This window comes from Auxenochlorella protothecoides (genome assembly GCF_000733215.1).
Source record: "Auxenochlorella protothecoides strain 0710 unplaced genomic scaffold scaffold111, whole genome shotgun sequence".
Taxonomy (NCBI): domain Eukaryota; kingdom Viridiplantae; phylum Chlorophyta; class Trebouxiophyceae; order Chlorellales; family Chlorellaceae; genus Auxenochlorella; species Auxenochlorella protothecoides.
The window spans coordinates 147,359-161,611 of record NW_011934289.1 but is presented as its reverse complement, the minus strand read 5'-3'; the positions used below and the strand labels follow the sequence as shown (position 1 = coordinate 161,611).

Here is a 14,253-nt window from a genome sequence, read left to right as displayed (position 1 = left end):
CCGGCACAGGAGATCGACCCTCTCCTTCCCGCTCGGGAGCTGGTCGGACCGAGGGCGTGGGGCCTGTCGGGGTGTGGGGCGGGTCCCACTCCGCCGGTATCCCGGATCATCGATGGGAGGATTCCCCGCCCTGATCGACAAAGTCCCTCGCAGGCCCGATCCCATCGCACGGAGGCAATCAGCAACCCACTTCCATGTATTGGGAGCGATGAATCGGTGTCTCGGAATCTACATCGTTGTGCCTGAACCTGGCCGTCGTCAGATTTGGCCGGAAATCGCGGGCACTTCTCATGCAGGGGCCCCTCGGTTCCATGTGGGTAACCCAGGGTCGAGCGTCATGGTTTGTCCAACCCCGACCCTCCCATGCCCGGTGAAACCGTGGTTCCCCGCACGCCCCTCCACCACTCGACACCCTTCCCGACCTGCTGCCATGGCCACGCGATGCATGGTCCCCGCTGCCCCCAGCGGCATGCTGCGATCGGGCAGGCAACCTGGCATGCACCGGCTCGCCCTCACCCCTAGGCACCGACCCGTGACATGCCGCCCCATGCTCGTCATCCGGGCCGCTGGTCCCGGGCAGACGGTGGTCATCGGCCTGGCGGCGGATTCTGGCTGTGGCAAGTCCACCTTCATGCGCCGGGTGACAGGCGTGTTTGGCGGAGTGCCCAAGCCCCCATCAGGTGGCAATCCCGACTCCAACACCCTCATCTCCGACATGACCACCGTCATCTGCCTGGACGACTATCACTCCCTGGACAGGAACGGGAGGAAGGTGGAGAAGGTCACCGCCCTTCACCCCCGCGCCCAGAACTTTGACCTGATGTATGAGCAGGTGAGGCATTGAAGGAGGTTGGGAATCGGGTCGGATGAGCTGCTATCATTGCAACGCTACAGGCCCCTGCAGATGCTGCAAGAAGGGGGGGTAGGGTTGTGAGGCAGTCAAATCCTGTGCCATCTGAGGCTGCCAGACCCTGCCGATGCGCCGCGCGCCCGAGGGCGTCGAGAAGCATCTGGCGTGGCTCGACTGCAGGTCATGCCCGGTGCGCGGATTGACCCAGGTCATACCGCGCTTCACCAACTGCTGTGGCACACCTTCTTGGCCCCCACGTTTGCCACTGCAGGTCAAGGCCCTGAAGAACGGCCAGTCTGTGCAGAAGCCCATCTACAACCACGTGACGGGGGCGCTGGATCCGCCGGAGGAGATCACTCCCCCCAAGATCCTGATCGTGGAGGGGCTGCACCCCTTCTTCGATGATCGCGTGAACGACCTCATCGACTTCCGCATCTACCTGGACATCTCCGACGCCACCAAGTTTGCCTGGAAGATCCAGAGGGACATGGAGGAGAGGGGGCACTCCCTGGAGAGCATCAAGGCCAGCATCGAGTCTCGGAAACCCGACTTCGACGCTTACATCGACCCCCAGAAGGCCAAGGCCGATGTCATCATCCAGGTGGGCTGAGATGTGTGTGGGGTGGGGGGAGTGAGTATCGGGGGTCCTGTGCTGGTTTGGCTTCCATGCATGACACACGTGTGGGCAAGCGGGTGTGTGGGAGGGGGCGAATGAGGACCGAGGGGTTGTCATAATGTGGGAAGAGGGACTGGCATGTTCCGGTCACGGGCCTGGCATGCGTAGCCATCTGTTCCATCCAGGGATTTCGTTCCCATGCATCCCTCGAGCCATGCGCTGCAAGGATGAACTCATCCCGGCTTTCATCATGCGTAGGTCCTGCCAACTGACCTGGTGCCGGATGAGAAGGAGGGCAAGATCCTGAGGGTGCGCCTGATCCAGAAGGAGGGGCGCGAGCTGTTCAGCCCCAGCTACCTCTTCGACGAGGGGTCCACCATCTCCTGGGTGCCGTGCGGCCGCAAGCTCACCTGCTCCTTCCCGGGTGCGTGGTAGGGGTTTGCTGGTGGGCTGCAGGGATTTGGGATTGGCAGTGTAGTTCTGTGTCGGGAGCATGGCCGGGCCTGAGTGCCACCCTGGATTCATGAGGAGCGACCAATAGCATTGACAAGACCCTCTCCTTTGCCAACACGGCATTGCCGTGTGCTTTTGACTTGGCACCTGCCTTGTACGTGTAGGCTGAAGAGTAGTTGCTTGGCATGATTCCCCCACCCTGTCTTCTCTTCTCCAAAATCAGGCATCAAGCTCTTCTATGGGCCAGACACCTACTACGGCGAGGATGTCTCGGTCCTGGAGATGGACGGGCAGTTTGAGAAGCTGGAGGAGCTGATCTACGTCGAGTCGCACCTCTCCAACACCTCCACCAAGTTCTATGGCGAGATCACGCAGCAGGTGGGGGTCTTTGTGCTCGGAAAGAGGGGGGGGGACCCTATGTTGGGCTCCTATTGTGGACTGGGAAATTTTGCAGGCAGGGGAGGAGATGATACATTGCCAAGGAGATGCGGGCATGGGGAATGGGGGTGAAGAGCATCATAGGATTTTTGGCATATGGCATGAGGTGCGGCCCCCAGCTTGCCCGGGACGCACATCGTGCTGCCAGGAGTGTCACAGCATGGCCTTCTTCTCCTTTGGAGCCTCATGCACTGCATCACCCCTCCGGCACCCAACAGATGCTGAAGAACAGCAACTTCCCGGGGTCCAAGAACGGCACGGGGCTCTTCCAGGTCATCACCGGGCTGAAGGTCAGGGAAGTGTACGAGCAGCTCACGCAGCGCGAGGTGGCCAGGGTCTAAGAGCCGCCGCCTCCTGCCCCTGCATGGCATGTGCCTGTCCATTACAAACGTCCATTCTTTGAGAAGATGATCCATTATCTTGCCACCGATTTTGAAAATAACGATTCCAGGAGCCCTGATCCTCGGGTTGGGGTCTGACCAGTCGAGGGAACTGAGTGCATGCCCGTAAGGGAATCCTACAGAGAGCAGGGGCTCAAGGGATGTAGGAAGCGGGGTGCAGGGTTGTGGGTTCAAGAACCACGGCACCTTGAGGTTGGACACAGAATCTAACTTCAGCATAGGGTCCTGGGTATCTGGTTGCCTCCATGCTTCGTTCATACCATCCAGAACGCATCCGATCCCATTAGACCTCGGCAATTAAGCTGGATTGGGCGGGAATAGTACTGCGGTGGGTGACCACGTGGGAAGTCCCCGTGACGAAGTGTGCTTTTTGCTGGTTTGGGGTTGGCTCGGGAAGCCCAAGGGGGAAGGCAACCACCCATCGAGATGTTTGCAGGTGATGTTACAGGCAAGCTCTCACCGCAAGCATCTACATAGCCCTGTTTCATACGTCTGGATGGAAGTAAAATGAACGGCATTCTGTCAAAGCGCAGGACTAAAAATGGAAAATGTCTGACACAGATAGGGGTCGAACCTACGACCTTCCGCTCCGTAGGCGGATGCTCTATCCATTGAGCTACAGTGCCGATGAAGACATCGCGTGTCCTGTGATGTCAGGGCGAGATATCCAGCCGCATACTCTTTGCTGTCTACGAGCCAGGAAGTTGGAATGTTGTCTCACATCAAATTCCCGCAACAACGTAGCTCCTACTGCCATCGGTTGTTCGACCACTGTGCCCGCGCCAGACAATCAGTCACATAGTAAAAGGTCGACTCCAGACTGGCAGGGTCAAAAAGGTCCCCGGATGCCGCCAGCTCCTCCTCAAGCGCCTGCACCTGGGCAGGGGTCAAGTACACGACTGCAGAGTCTGAAGCGAGCACTCCTGCCCTCCTCAGCGCCTCGTCCGGAGCCTCAGGACTGTCTGTCGCAATCTGCAGCAGGAGGGCATGCGCTGACACCATGACGTGGCAAGATAGTACTCTGATGCGGAACAGTCCGCCTGCTCATGCCAGGAACAACACCATACAGCCTGCATGGCCACTGTCGGCCACCCCTGCTCACATCCCCAAGGGCGCTTGCATCACGCATGCAACACGCTAACCTGCTGGAGCGCTGCCCAGTTCTCAAAGGGTACATTGCGACATGCGAATGGGTTGACGAATGGCACGCTTGGCTCGATCTCTGTGATGTCAAATACATCCTTGAAGGGAGCTTCCTCTGTACTCAAGGTTTGAGATGAACCTCTGAGCTTGAGGTAGGCGGCGTTGAGAGCAGTGGCTGCTGCCGTCGTGTCCTGGTCTGGGTTGACGTCTGGGTGAAGCCTCCTCATCCCCGCAATGTACGCCGCCCTGACCTCAGAAAGGGGGGCTCCAGACCGGACTCCCAGCACCTTTTCAGGAGATTCCATGGCACAGAGCCTCCAACTCCGGTCATGAGGCGCCCTTCTTGCTGGAAGGGTGCCCCTGGCATGGGGCTGCTGCATGAGGGTCCACAGCATGGGGCTTCTTTTCCTCCACACGCCGGAACCGCGGCTGATCAGCATCCTGTGTGGCTTTCGAATTGCTTAATCAGTAGCCAAGCTGCGAATTTGAAGCGCATGAGTCAGAGGCGAGCGGTGAGCCTGCGGCATCGATGTGGACCTCATGAAAGGATCCGAGCAGTTCCGAACATGGAGGAGCCATGCATGGGGTTTTTGCCGACATGTTTGGTCACTTGGCACGGGACAGCAGGAAGTTTCCCCAGATGGCCTGTAAATTGCCGACGATGTGGATGGACCATCGACCGGTGATCTTTGCGCGCCGAGTGACAGTTACCTCCAGATCGCAAGCCTGGATACAGCAGAAGGCAGAGATACAGCTTTCGTATGTTCACACAATTATAAGCTGGCCACAACAAGACTCACGCTTTATTTCTTCAGAGCTGCATGCCCGGTTGCAGCAATGTGCTTGAACAGCTGCGTTCTGGAGGGGAAGCCCTGGCTGCACACCTGGCACGAATGCTCCGCGCATACCTCGGCAGCGCCCGCGCCGCCCTTGCCCTTCTTCTTCTTCCTAGAGGCAGCGCTCGAGATGAGCACGGTGGCAGCTGGCGGCACCGCCCCTTGCGCTGGCCCTGCTTTCCTCCCTTCCTTGGCCGCTCGCCTTCTTCGCCGTGCCGGCGGGCAGCTGCCCCTGCCGGGCCCCGAGGCCTCGCCCCCGCTCCCCTCGCCCGGATCAGCGCTGGCGCGGCCGCTGCCGCCAGCGGGTGCGTCCCGGCCCTCAGCCTCGCTCTCACCCTCACTGCCAGCCACGGACTCGTCCTCGCCGGACGTGTCCGCGGCGTCGAGTCGCAGCTCCTCCAGCTCCGCCGCCGCCCTGTCGGCCGCTCGCTGCCGCCTGCGCCGGCTTCCTGGCAGCTGCCGCTGCGCCGCCAGCATGCGCTGCAGCATGGCCTCGTCATCATCATCGCCGTCATCATCATCGCCGTCATCATCGTCGTCGTCGTCCTCCTCCGCACTGTCCCCCTCGTCCTCCCCTGTCGTCTCCCCAGCACTCGTGCTGTCATCTGCACTGCTGCCGGTCGAGGCACTCTCCCTGTCTGCAACCCCGGGCCTGTCTGGCGCTCCTCGATCCCCCGAGCCAACCTCGGAACTTGAGCTGAACTGCTCGTCAGTCTCATCGTCCTCCTCACTACTGGGCAGGCGAACTGCCCCATCTTCGGAAGGCTCCTCAGCCTTGTTGAGTGCACCTGGACCTGCCCCATCAGCCACCTCGTCCAGAAGGACCAACTCATCCTCCTGCATCACAGCCCGCAGGAGCGCCACCTCCTCCTTATGCTTTTTTGACCTGCAGAGTGCAGTGAACAGGCGGCGGTCACGCAGTGATGCAGGTGGCGTGCACACCCTGGCAAGCAACCTGGATGGACTCGGCGCCCCGCGTACCCACCCCCCTCTGCCCACCTCGAGTGGTTCTGGAGCGCACGCTCGCTCTTAAAGTGTTTGTCGCATGCCATGCAGTAAAAGGTGTGGAGCTCCTCTTCCTGCAGGTCAGCCTCGGAGCCTGAGGAGCCTGCCTCCTCTGCTGCCAGCCATGCAGCCTCCTTGTACTGCCGTGCCTTGAGGAGACGCTCCTGCTTCTCACGCTCCTTCCTGCACAACGGGAGTGGAGCGCCATGGACTTCACCAAACGAAACATGAAAGACATTGCATGTGGTCGGAAGGTTTTCAATCAACCAAGCGCGCAAGAAAACCGCAAAAGGGAGTGGAAGGCAACTATCCTAACCATTGGACTACAAGCGCGGGGGTGATGCGCTCGCCGGGAATCGAACCCGGATCAATTGCTGACACCATGGATCGAGTGATGCAAATGTGCCATTTTTCAGGAACAGGAAGCTTCAATTTGACACAGAACTCCTATCCTCGAGGTTTTCCATGGTTCAGAGGGAGCGTTCCATAGTATCTGCACATCTTAAAGGCAAGGGCCCCATCCCAACCCCATAGCCCCGCCGAATCGCACCTCTCGGCCTCCAGCGCCGCAGCCTCGGCCTTCCGCGCCGCCTCCTCCACGGCATGCGCCAGGACGCGCTTGTCCCGCTTCTTCACGAACGCCACCATCTCCCGCACATTCTCGTTGAACTCGCGGCGTGCCGCACGGCGCGCCTTCTCGTTGTCAGCCTCGATCATGCGCCGCACCTGGCAGCATGGCCGGGAAAAGGGGGGGGCTGAGTGTCTGCCTCCCACGCAGTGCAGCCGCAGTGGGGCAGGCAAGGAGGCACTCGCTTCCCTTGGTCAATCTGCTTCCTTTGGTCAATCTGCTTCCTGAGCAGGGGTGCACGAGCTGCATGCTGGCGGGTTTGCTGAGCGCCACTCCCACAAATGTGCTCCGATGTGGCATGCGCTGCTGCAGCGCATCGATGTGAGTGCTCGCCCCGCCATGCATCCCACTCCTCGCTCACCTGGCGGTTTGGGGCCGTGGCCGGGTTGTACTGGTCGGCCCAGGAAAAGCTGCGTGCAGACGAGAAGCTGGACCACTCGGCATAGAAGGTCGCCACCTCTGGCCATGCAGAGGCGGAGGTGCCTGCAGTGTGGAGCGGGGAGCGGGTGCTGAAGCGGTGCAGCTATTCAATGCAGCACAGGTTGATCAAGGATGAAGGCAGGTCGCAATAATGCACCCTCCCAAGGCTGCTGGTGGGCTCGTGGCTCGCCGCTCCATGTGCACAAAGGAAATAGCTTACTATCTCAGCGCATAATTTCACGAGGGAGGGCCATGCTGGTACATCCCATGACACCATGCATACTCAAAACTCCCACAAAACGTCTCACCAAAGGAGGGGTACACGAAGCTCGTCCTGCTCTTCCCACCCCGACTCTCGGCCTCCTGCTTGGCCAGCCGCTCAAAAAGCCCGGAATATACGCCATAGAAGCCCTGCGGTGTTATGGAGAAGGTGTCCCTCAGCATCTTATTCAAGAGGACTGGAGAGTGTCAACCGATCAAACGAGCAAGCTAGGGACCATCTTAAACTACCCATTCCTGTTGTGGCCTCCCTTGATCAGCCCGGTGCCGGCCGACCATGGACATCCTCGTGCCGGGCACATCACCGACAGCCTCCAACCACAGCTGCACACTCCCTCCCTGTCTCCACGCGTACTCACCCGCAGGCCGTCCCCAAATCCAGAGTAGGCAGTGGACGAGAAGTAGGCATACAGGTTTATGTCATCCGGTGCCTGCTCGGGGCCGCCCATGCTGCTGGCGCCCGCTTGGTGTCGGTCCCCAGATCGAAGGATGGCATCACGGTGGCCGTCGTACCTACAGGATGTCAGAGGAAGGGGGAGGATGGTCTCAGGAGGTTTCATGTCAGAAGCAGCCTATCTCTCTGCAAGGTCACTCTGTGGCATGTGGACAGGGAGGGCTGGCGTGGGGGCACCCCGAGAACACAGTCGCCGCCTCCTCACCATGAGCGCTCATGCTTGTCGCTCAGCACCTCATATGCGTTCTGAATCTCTTTGAATCTGTCCCCTGCGAGCTCGGCCTGGTGCTGGTTCTTGTCTGGGGTCAATGTGGGTGGAGGACATGGTGGAGGTCATCGGTGCAGCCGGTATGAGCGACTCTGAGGAAAACCAAAGGAGCAGTGCATGAGAGACTCTGGGGAACACTTAAGAGCAGGGCATGGCGACACATAACACTGCTATCGCACCTGGATGCCATTTCAAAGCAGCTTTTCTGTAGGCCAGGCGGATGGCAGAATCGTCGGCGTCCCTCTCCACCTCCAGCACCTCGTAGAGGCAGCGCACCATGGCAGCGCCAACAGCCCACCGGCCCTATCAATTGCCGCAGTCAATCTGCCACATATACACTCTACATTACCATCATGAGCATGTACGTGAAGTGTGTAAGTAGCCCTACCGCCCTGTAGCAGCAGTCGCGCTTGGTGAGGAAGCGCGAGGTCTCCAAGCTCAGCATGCAGGACATGCCGAATCCGAACGCTTCGAGCACAGCCAGATATGCCGCATGCTACTGCGTCGCCCGGAGCGCAGCCTGACGCTCTACATTCATACCTTACGTGAAATCAGTGTATTCCGACACAGACATGAGTCGTTTGAGCCTCAGAACAAAGGCCGAGGCCCCGCCAGAGCCGGTGACTGATGCTCACTGCGAGGCCGCACTCAACGCCGTGCAGGCATCTGAGGAGCCGATAGCAGTCACCATGGCAGGATCGCCTCCCGGAGGAGAGGATGTGGTGTCGGAAATCGAGCATGCCGCGCCATCACCAGGCCCGGCCCAGGTCGCCACAGAGGAGCGAGACCCCAGTCAGGAGTCCGGCAGGGCCAAGCGCAGCGTGCGCCGAAAGTCCGCCGCCATCATAGAAGCCGCAAGCGATGATGAAGAGGCGGGAGTAGAGGACAAACCAGGCGAGAAGGGGAGGAGCTCGTGGGGGAGTGCCTGGTGTGATGTGGCGTCGTCATTATGGGCGGCATGGAGGAGTGATTGTGACTCCTGCGCTCGCTCTTGCTGATCCCAGGTGACCAAGATTTCGAGGCTTTTTCTGATGACTCCGCGGACTCGGATGAGGACTCGGATGATGGCGACTCCAGCGAAAACCTGTCAGGTCTGCACCGGGTGCAGGTGTTCGGCCTGATCAGGCATCAACTACATGACAATTCACCATTAGATGGCGGCACATGCTGAGGAATCTCTGGCATGAGCAGCCCAAATGCGTTCTGGCTGGGCTACTCCCCAGCAGGCTGTGTGCAGCCAGGGTACTGCAATGCAAGCCTGCTGACCTCAACAACCCTCCCCGCGTCCCGACCCTGCAGATGAGGAGTCCCCTCCCCCCAAGGCCAAGGGCAGGGGGAAGGCCAAGGCCGCCGCACCCGCCCCAAAGGCCACGAAGGCCGCAAAGCCCAGGGCCTCGGCGGGCTCCGCCCCCGCGCCCCGCCCCAGCAAGACGCCCAGGCTGGAGGCGGGCACCCCACGCCGCACCAGCCTGGCGTCCTCCGGCCCCAAGGCCACCCCGCGCGCCCCCGTGTCGCTGGCAGGGAAGGAGAACCCCGCGCCCGGCAGCGATGACTCCGGCGCCCGGCTGGGCAGGAAGCTGCCCACGCCCCTTGCCTCGGGGCTGCCTGCAGCCAGGCAGGATAAGCCGCTGACGCCGCGCCTCATCCAGCCTGGAGGTGGGTGTGAGCGCTCTGTGTCTGGACTGGTGGTCCTGGCATGGACCAGCGATGCCAGTGGTTGTTGGTACTGCTGCATGTGTGGGCATTGGCTGGGGTGCTTCTTCAGAAGCAGGGCCCGGGGCACCTGCAGGCGCCATGCTCCACGTCCCATGCATCCGACGCAGCCCTGCGTTGTCCCCTGGCAGGCATGCTGCGCGTCCCTGGGCTACGGCGGAAGTGAGTGGCCGATCTGGCAAATTCCTGATCATTCACTGGGCAGCCGCAGCCTGGCCCCTCTCTGCTCTGCTGAAACGCGGTGTAGCCGTCCCAGCCCTTGCACCCTTGCACGCGTGTCCAGAGGAGGGCTCAAGGTGCAAGCACCACCTGGTGCCAAGCTGGAGGCAGCCACGCTCAACGTCCCTGCTCTCCATGCATGGCGCACCTCGAGCCACCGTGTCCCAATCCCCACCACCAGCGCTTGGTACCTATTACGCTGCCCTGAAAGACCGATGCCCTGTACTCCCCACACGCCCTTTGAAATGGCACAACTACTCAAGCGAGTGGCAGGATACAGAGGTGCCCTGCCGCGCAGGCAGGCGCAGCAATGGCAACAGAGTGGCGGCACGCGATTTCCGTCCTCAGACGGTGTGTTGAGTCAGCGCGTCAGTGTCAACAGTATGTCCATGGGGCAGGCAGCCCTCTCCCTGGCCAGATCGCCCGCCTGCCAGGCGGAATAGGGAGGCAGGCAGCGTGGCGGCGACGCTTCAGGCAGGACCGGCGCCGCCGGTCTGGGACACGGGTGGGGGCGGGGCAGGCCTGAGGGCATCGCCCAGTGACGTTTGCACGAGATCCTGGAAGGTCGCCTGGGTGGGCGACACCCACTTCTGAACAGGAGGGAGGCATGAGGAGGGGGTGTCGCAAGGTGAACCAGACTCCAAAGGGTGTGTGGCTGCAGGTGCACAGAACACACCATACAACAGGGGGCACGATTTCTGGGCATTCCCCCCCAACTGGAGCGCACCACCGCACCTGGCCCTCCTGGGAGCCGGCCGAGGCGAGGGGCGCGGCGAAGGCCTCCGCCGAGAAGCTGGGGTGGCCCAGGGGCGAGACGGGTGGGGTGGGGGTCGCCGGGCTGCGCAGTGGCACGCCGGCCGGCACGTGCTGCAGGTACCAGGGCCGGTCCTCCTTTCCACTCACGGACCGGCGCAGCTCGCCCGACCCCTGGAAGCTGGAGAACACGTCGTCCGCCGGGGCTGGCGGGGGAGGAAATGGGGGCAATGGCTGTTGCTGGAGTGATGTGGCTGCTTTGCAAATCACTCCAGTCCCCCTGGTCTATACATCAGGGCTGGACTGCAGGCTGTCACATGAGGACCAGTCCATAAGACCATGGCTCACCTGGCGCACCGCCGTGCCCGTTTGAGCTTGGCACAGGGGCTGCGTCCGGGCTGCCAGCCATCTGTGAGAAGTCTGGGGACCAGGACCCTGGGACCTGGACCGGGGCGGGTGCAGCGGTGGATACAGGGGGCGCTGCCACTCCTGCGCTCCCCACTCCCAGAGAATTGCTGATGTTCTGCAAGGGCGAAAAGGGGAGATTGGAGGGGATGTGGGTTTGCTGGTCAGGAGCTTGGGTGCAGGGTTTGCAGAGGGTGCAGGATCCACCACCAGTCTGCACTGGAGGTATGTGATGAAGATCAAGCACCCCCAGCACCTCTTCGACATCCAGAATAACCGCGAGCGACTGGCCAGCCTGTCCCCCAGCACGCACCCAGCATGCACGGCCCCAGGAACTACACATTCGTGTTGCTCACCAGGTTGTAGATGGGGGGCAGGTCGTCCCGAGTCGGCTGAGAGGGCGCTGCTTGGACCTGTGAAGGGGATAGCAGGGGGAGAAGGTCAGGGCAGGGTTCGGGGCATGCACTCTTCAAACCACCGTACTGCTGGCCTGGCGGGTACCCCCCTCCAACCTGCCTACAGCCCGACACCCCATCACCCGGCCACGGTACACACATCCGACCACTCTGCACAGGCTCACCGGTGAGGGAGGGTCGAAATCCAGAGACAGCAGGTCGTCCAGGACCTTTGGGGGTGGCTGCGTCAGTGTACGTGACCCGGAATCCACCTGCAGCAGAGCATGTTGGGTTCAGCACTTGACGGCGTGTTCTTGCGTGCACGAACTTGGTCCCTAGACAAGCCGTGCACAACTCCCCACCGGCCTCTGGCCCGCCATCCCCAGGATGCACCCCCCAACACGCCGCCGCACCGAGACGTGTGAGGTCAGGGGTCGGGGTGGGGAGGTCGGGGAGGTCGAAGCGAGCGAGGTTGCCCTCCCCGCACCGGCAGCGCCGGCATTGGGGGCCACAGCAGGCGTGCGCGCGTCGTGCGTCAGCACCAGTCGCAGCAGGGCTGGCAGCTTGGCCCCCTGTGGAATGTGCAAAGGATGGAGGGCAGGGATGACGAGCAGAAGGAAACTGTTGTGCCAAGGGGTCATGGTGCAGGGTGGGCACAGACTTGCGTCCATGGCCACTCTACACAGCCCCTGTCTTGCCCACCACCATGCACGAGGCCCATGCGTCCAGAGCCTCCAGATCCCATCTCACAGGCGCCTTGTAGATCTCCTCCAGAGCCTCTGCCCAGAACTCGGCCCCATGCAGCCCCCCCGAGCGCCTGGAGCCGTAGGACAGGGAGCGGGCCAGCCCCTTCATGGCGCCCTGGGCCGACGCCGTTGGGTTCCCCACGGGGGCCCCATGCACCACGGCCTGGGCGTGTGCCTCCTGGGAGGACGGCATGCGGCACCGGGCGCGTGGTGGGTCGGAGGTCCCGTGCCAGACGCGTGCGAACGCCGCGGCCCCGCCATGGCCCCCGCCCCGCCAAACCCCACATCACCAAAAACCAGAGCGCTCACCGCAAAGCCGTGGATGAGCCGGAGGACTCCCAGGCGCAGCTCGGCCTGCTTCTCCCAGGTGTCGCCCGTGACCTGAGGTGGGGGGGGGGGGGGTGGGATGGTGGTCCGATGAGCTGCAGAACAGGATACCAGGCAGAGGAACATGCAGGACGGCTTCTTCAGACGGCGTGCAGGCTGCCCGTGGCAGTGCACATGCAGGCGCCATGCTGCACCGTCACCCACCAGGCGAATGAGCCGGTACCGCAGGATCTGCAGGACCGCGCTGGGGCCCTGAGGGTCCTGGCCCTGTCGCAGCCTATCCCAGCAAATGCGCTCCAGCTGGGTGTAGAGGGCAAAGAGCTCGTCCACGCTGGAGCCACCATCCCTGCCGGGTATGGGGAGCGGGGGAGATGGCGTCCACTCATTGTGGGATGGCTCCTTCCCTCCGCGGCGACCTCCTGGGCAGCAGCCTCGCATGCAGCAGCGGGGGATTGTCTGCACAGCCAAATGAGCGATGCATGGCAATGCAGCCACCTTGAAACCCCCACCGCAGGTCTCCCATGGCTTACCCATTGAAGTAGGTCTGGTCGATGGCATTACGAATGGCCTTGAAGGGTGCCTTTGAGTCTTCCGACTTGTTGCCGGTCGCCACAACCAGCTTCTGCATCAGCACTGTTTGATAAAGGCATGGATGAGGCTTGGCCCAAGAGCGCATCACACAAGCCTGCAGGCTCGTGAACCTTGACCTGGATACCCCACCAACTGCCCCCCACCCCAGCTCACCAAACACCTCCTCGGACGCGATCTCTAAGTTTTTCTGATCATTCCCTGCAAACTCATGGCGCATGTACTTGCGCACTATTTCGGAGGCGTATTGGGGCACAGTTAGACCCTGCGCAGGTGGCGAGAATGACCCATGAGGTGGGACCAAATGAGGTGCAACAGGGACTCGCACTCCGTATCGCAATCCCAGCAAGTGCCCCGGCATGACATATAATGCGCAGGATGCTACAAGCATGTTCTCTGTAAGCCAGATGGTGTACGACGTACCCTGGGAGCCATTTCTCTCCAGTTTTCTCTTGAAGCCTGCTTCTCGAGCGTTGACGATCTTTGGGGCCAGAGCGCTGGCGAGCGAGCTCTTCAGTCGAATATGCCCATGCTATGATTGCAGCAGGGTTCCGAGAGGATGGCGTCGACAGCGTACGCCGCGCAGGGAGGTGGACTCGTCGGATCGAGGAGCTGGGTGGGGGCGTTGTTAGGAGGAAAGCGAGGCGGTGCATGGTCTGGCCCCTAGCAGTCGTGCGATACAATGACATGGCACCTTGCAATCCCCTGACACCGTATGTGCGGGGCTGTGGCGGTGCCAAGGAGTGCTAGTGGGGGTTCGATCCTCTGGATGGTAGGGAATAGCCCCAGACCGCAGATCAAGGTATGTGGCTTGGATGGGAGCAGATGCGTATTCATATGGACCTTGGCAACGAGACTCCGGGGGCAAGTTACTCTGCCTTTAATTGTGGGGTTGCCGTGCCAGGAGCAATCGATTCACGGGCAGAGCTGGGGCGGAGTCTCGGCCCTGACCCCATCCTTCAAGGAAGCGTGGGGCATTTCCCGCCACGATCCCAATCCCCAGCCAGCCTGTCGGGACCAGAAGATGCATCCCTTGGGACGGGGGTGATTAGCTGGGCTAGGAGTGAAACCGCGCTCGCGATCACCAAGATGCGCAACTAGGTGAAAATCATCGATTCACCTGGTAATACAGGGTCCTTCAACCCCGGAACGAAGCTCCCAATCGCAAGAGACTGCCGCTTCGAGCTCGTTTACGCCGAGCGACCGAGGAGCTCCAGGCCGCCCTGAAGCTGAATAAAGGGGCGCAGAGCGCACTCGTACTCTCTCATACACCGTCTCTGGCATGCCTACCTGAGTCGGTAACGTTGCGCGGCCCC

At 61.5% G+C, this 14,253-nt stretch overlaps 3 protein-coding genes across 3 annotated transcripts; 1 reads left to right on the top strand and 2 right to left on the bottom strand.

The window, feature by feature from the left end:
• Positions 1 to 547: 547 nt before the first annotated feature.
• F751_0743 (Phosphoribulokinase, chloroplastic) lies at positions 548 to 2,698 on the top strand (the record flags this gene model as incomplete). Its single annotated transcript, XM_011401457.1, has 5 exons — positions 548 to 832; positions 1,122 to 1,451; positions 1,725 to 1,890; positions 2,143 to 2,297; positions 2,576 to 2,698. 5 exons carry the CDS (start codon positions 548 to 550, stop codon positions 2,696 to 2,698), a joined length of 1,059 nt encoding a protein of 352 aa, XP_011399759.1.
• Positions 2,699 to 4,507: 1,809 nt separating this feature from the next.
• On the bottom strand, positions 4,508 to 8,070 carry F751_0742 (DnaJ-like protein subfamily C member 21; the record flags this gene model as incomplete). The annotated part of the gene is made up of 9 exons (XM_011401456.1): positions 4,508 to 4,627; positions 5,422 to 5,623; positions 5,737 to 5,925; positions 6,293 to 6,468; positions 6,732 to 6,853; positions 7,099 to 7,201; positions 7,429 to 7,582; positions 7,729 to 7,822; positions 7,971 to 8,070. The coding sequence occupies 9 exons, from the start codon at positions 8,068 to 8,070 to the stop codon at positions 4,508 to 4,510; spliced, it is 1,260 nt and encodes a 419-aa protein (XP_011399758.1).
• Positions 8,071 to 10,193: 2,123 nt separating this feature from the next.
• F751_0741 (hypothetical protein) lies at positions 10,194 to 13,328 on the bottom strand (the record flags this gene model as incomplete). The annotated part of the gene is made up of 9 exons (XM_011401455.1): positions 10,194 to 10,313; positions 10,459 to 10,682; positions 10,825 to 10,918; positions 11,238 to 11,294; positions 11,690 to 11,848; positions 12,027 to 12,200; positions 12,332 to 12,403; positions 12,554 to 12,695; positions 12,880 to 13,328. 9 exons carry the CDS (start codon positions 13,326 to 13,328, stop codon positions 10,194 to 10,196), a joined length of 1,491 nt encoding a protein of 496 aa, XP_011399757.1.
• Positions 13,329 to 14,253: the final 925 nt, after the last annotated feature.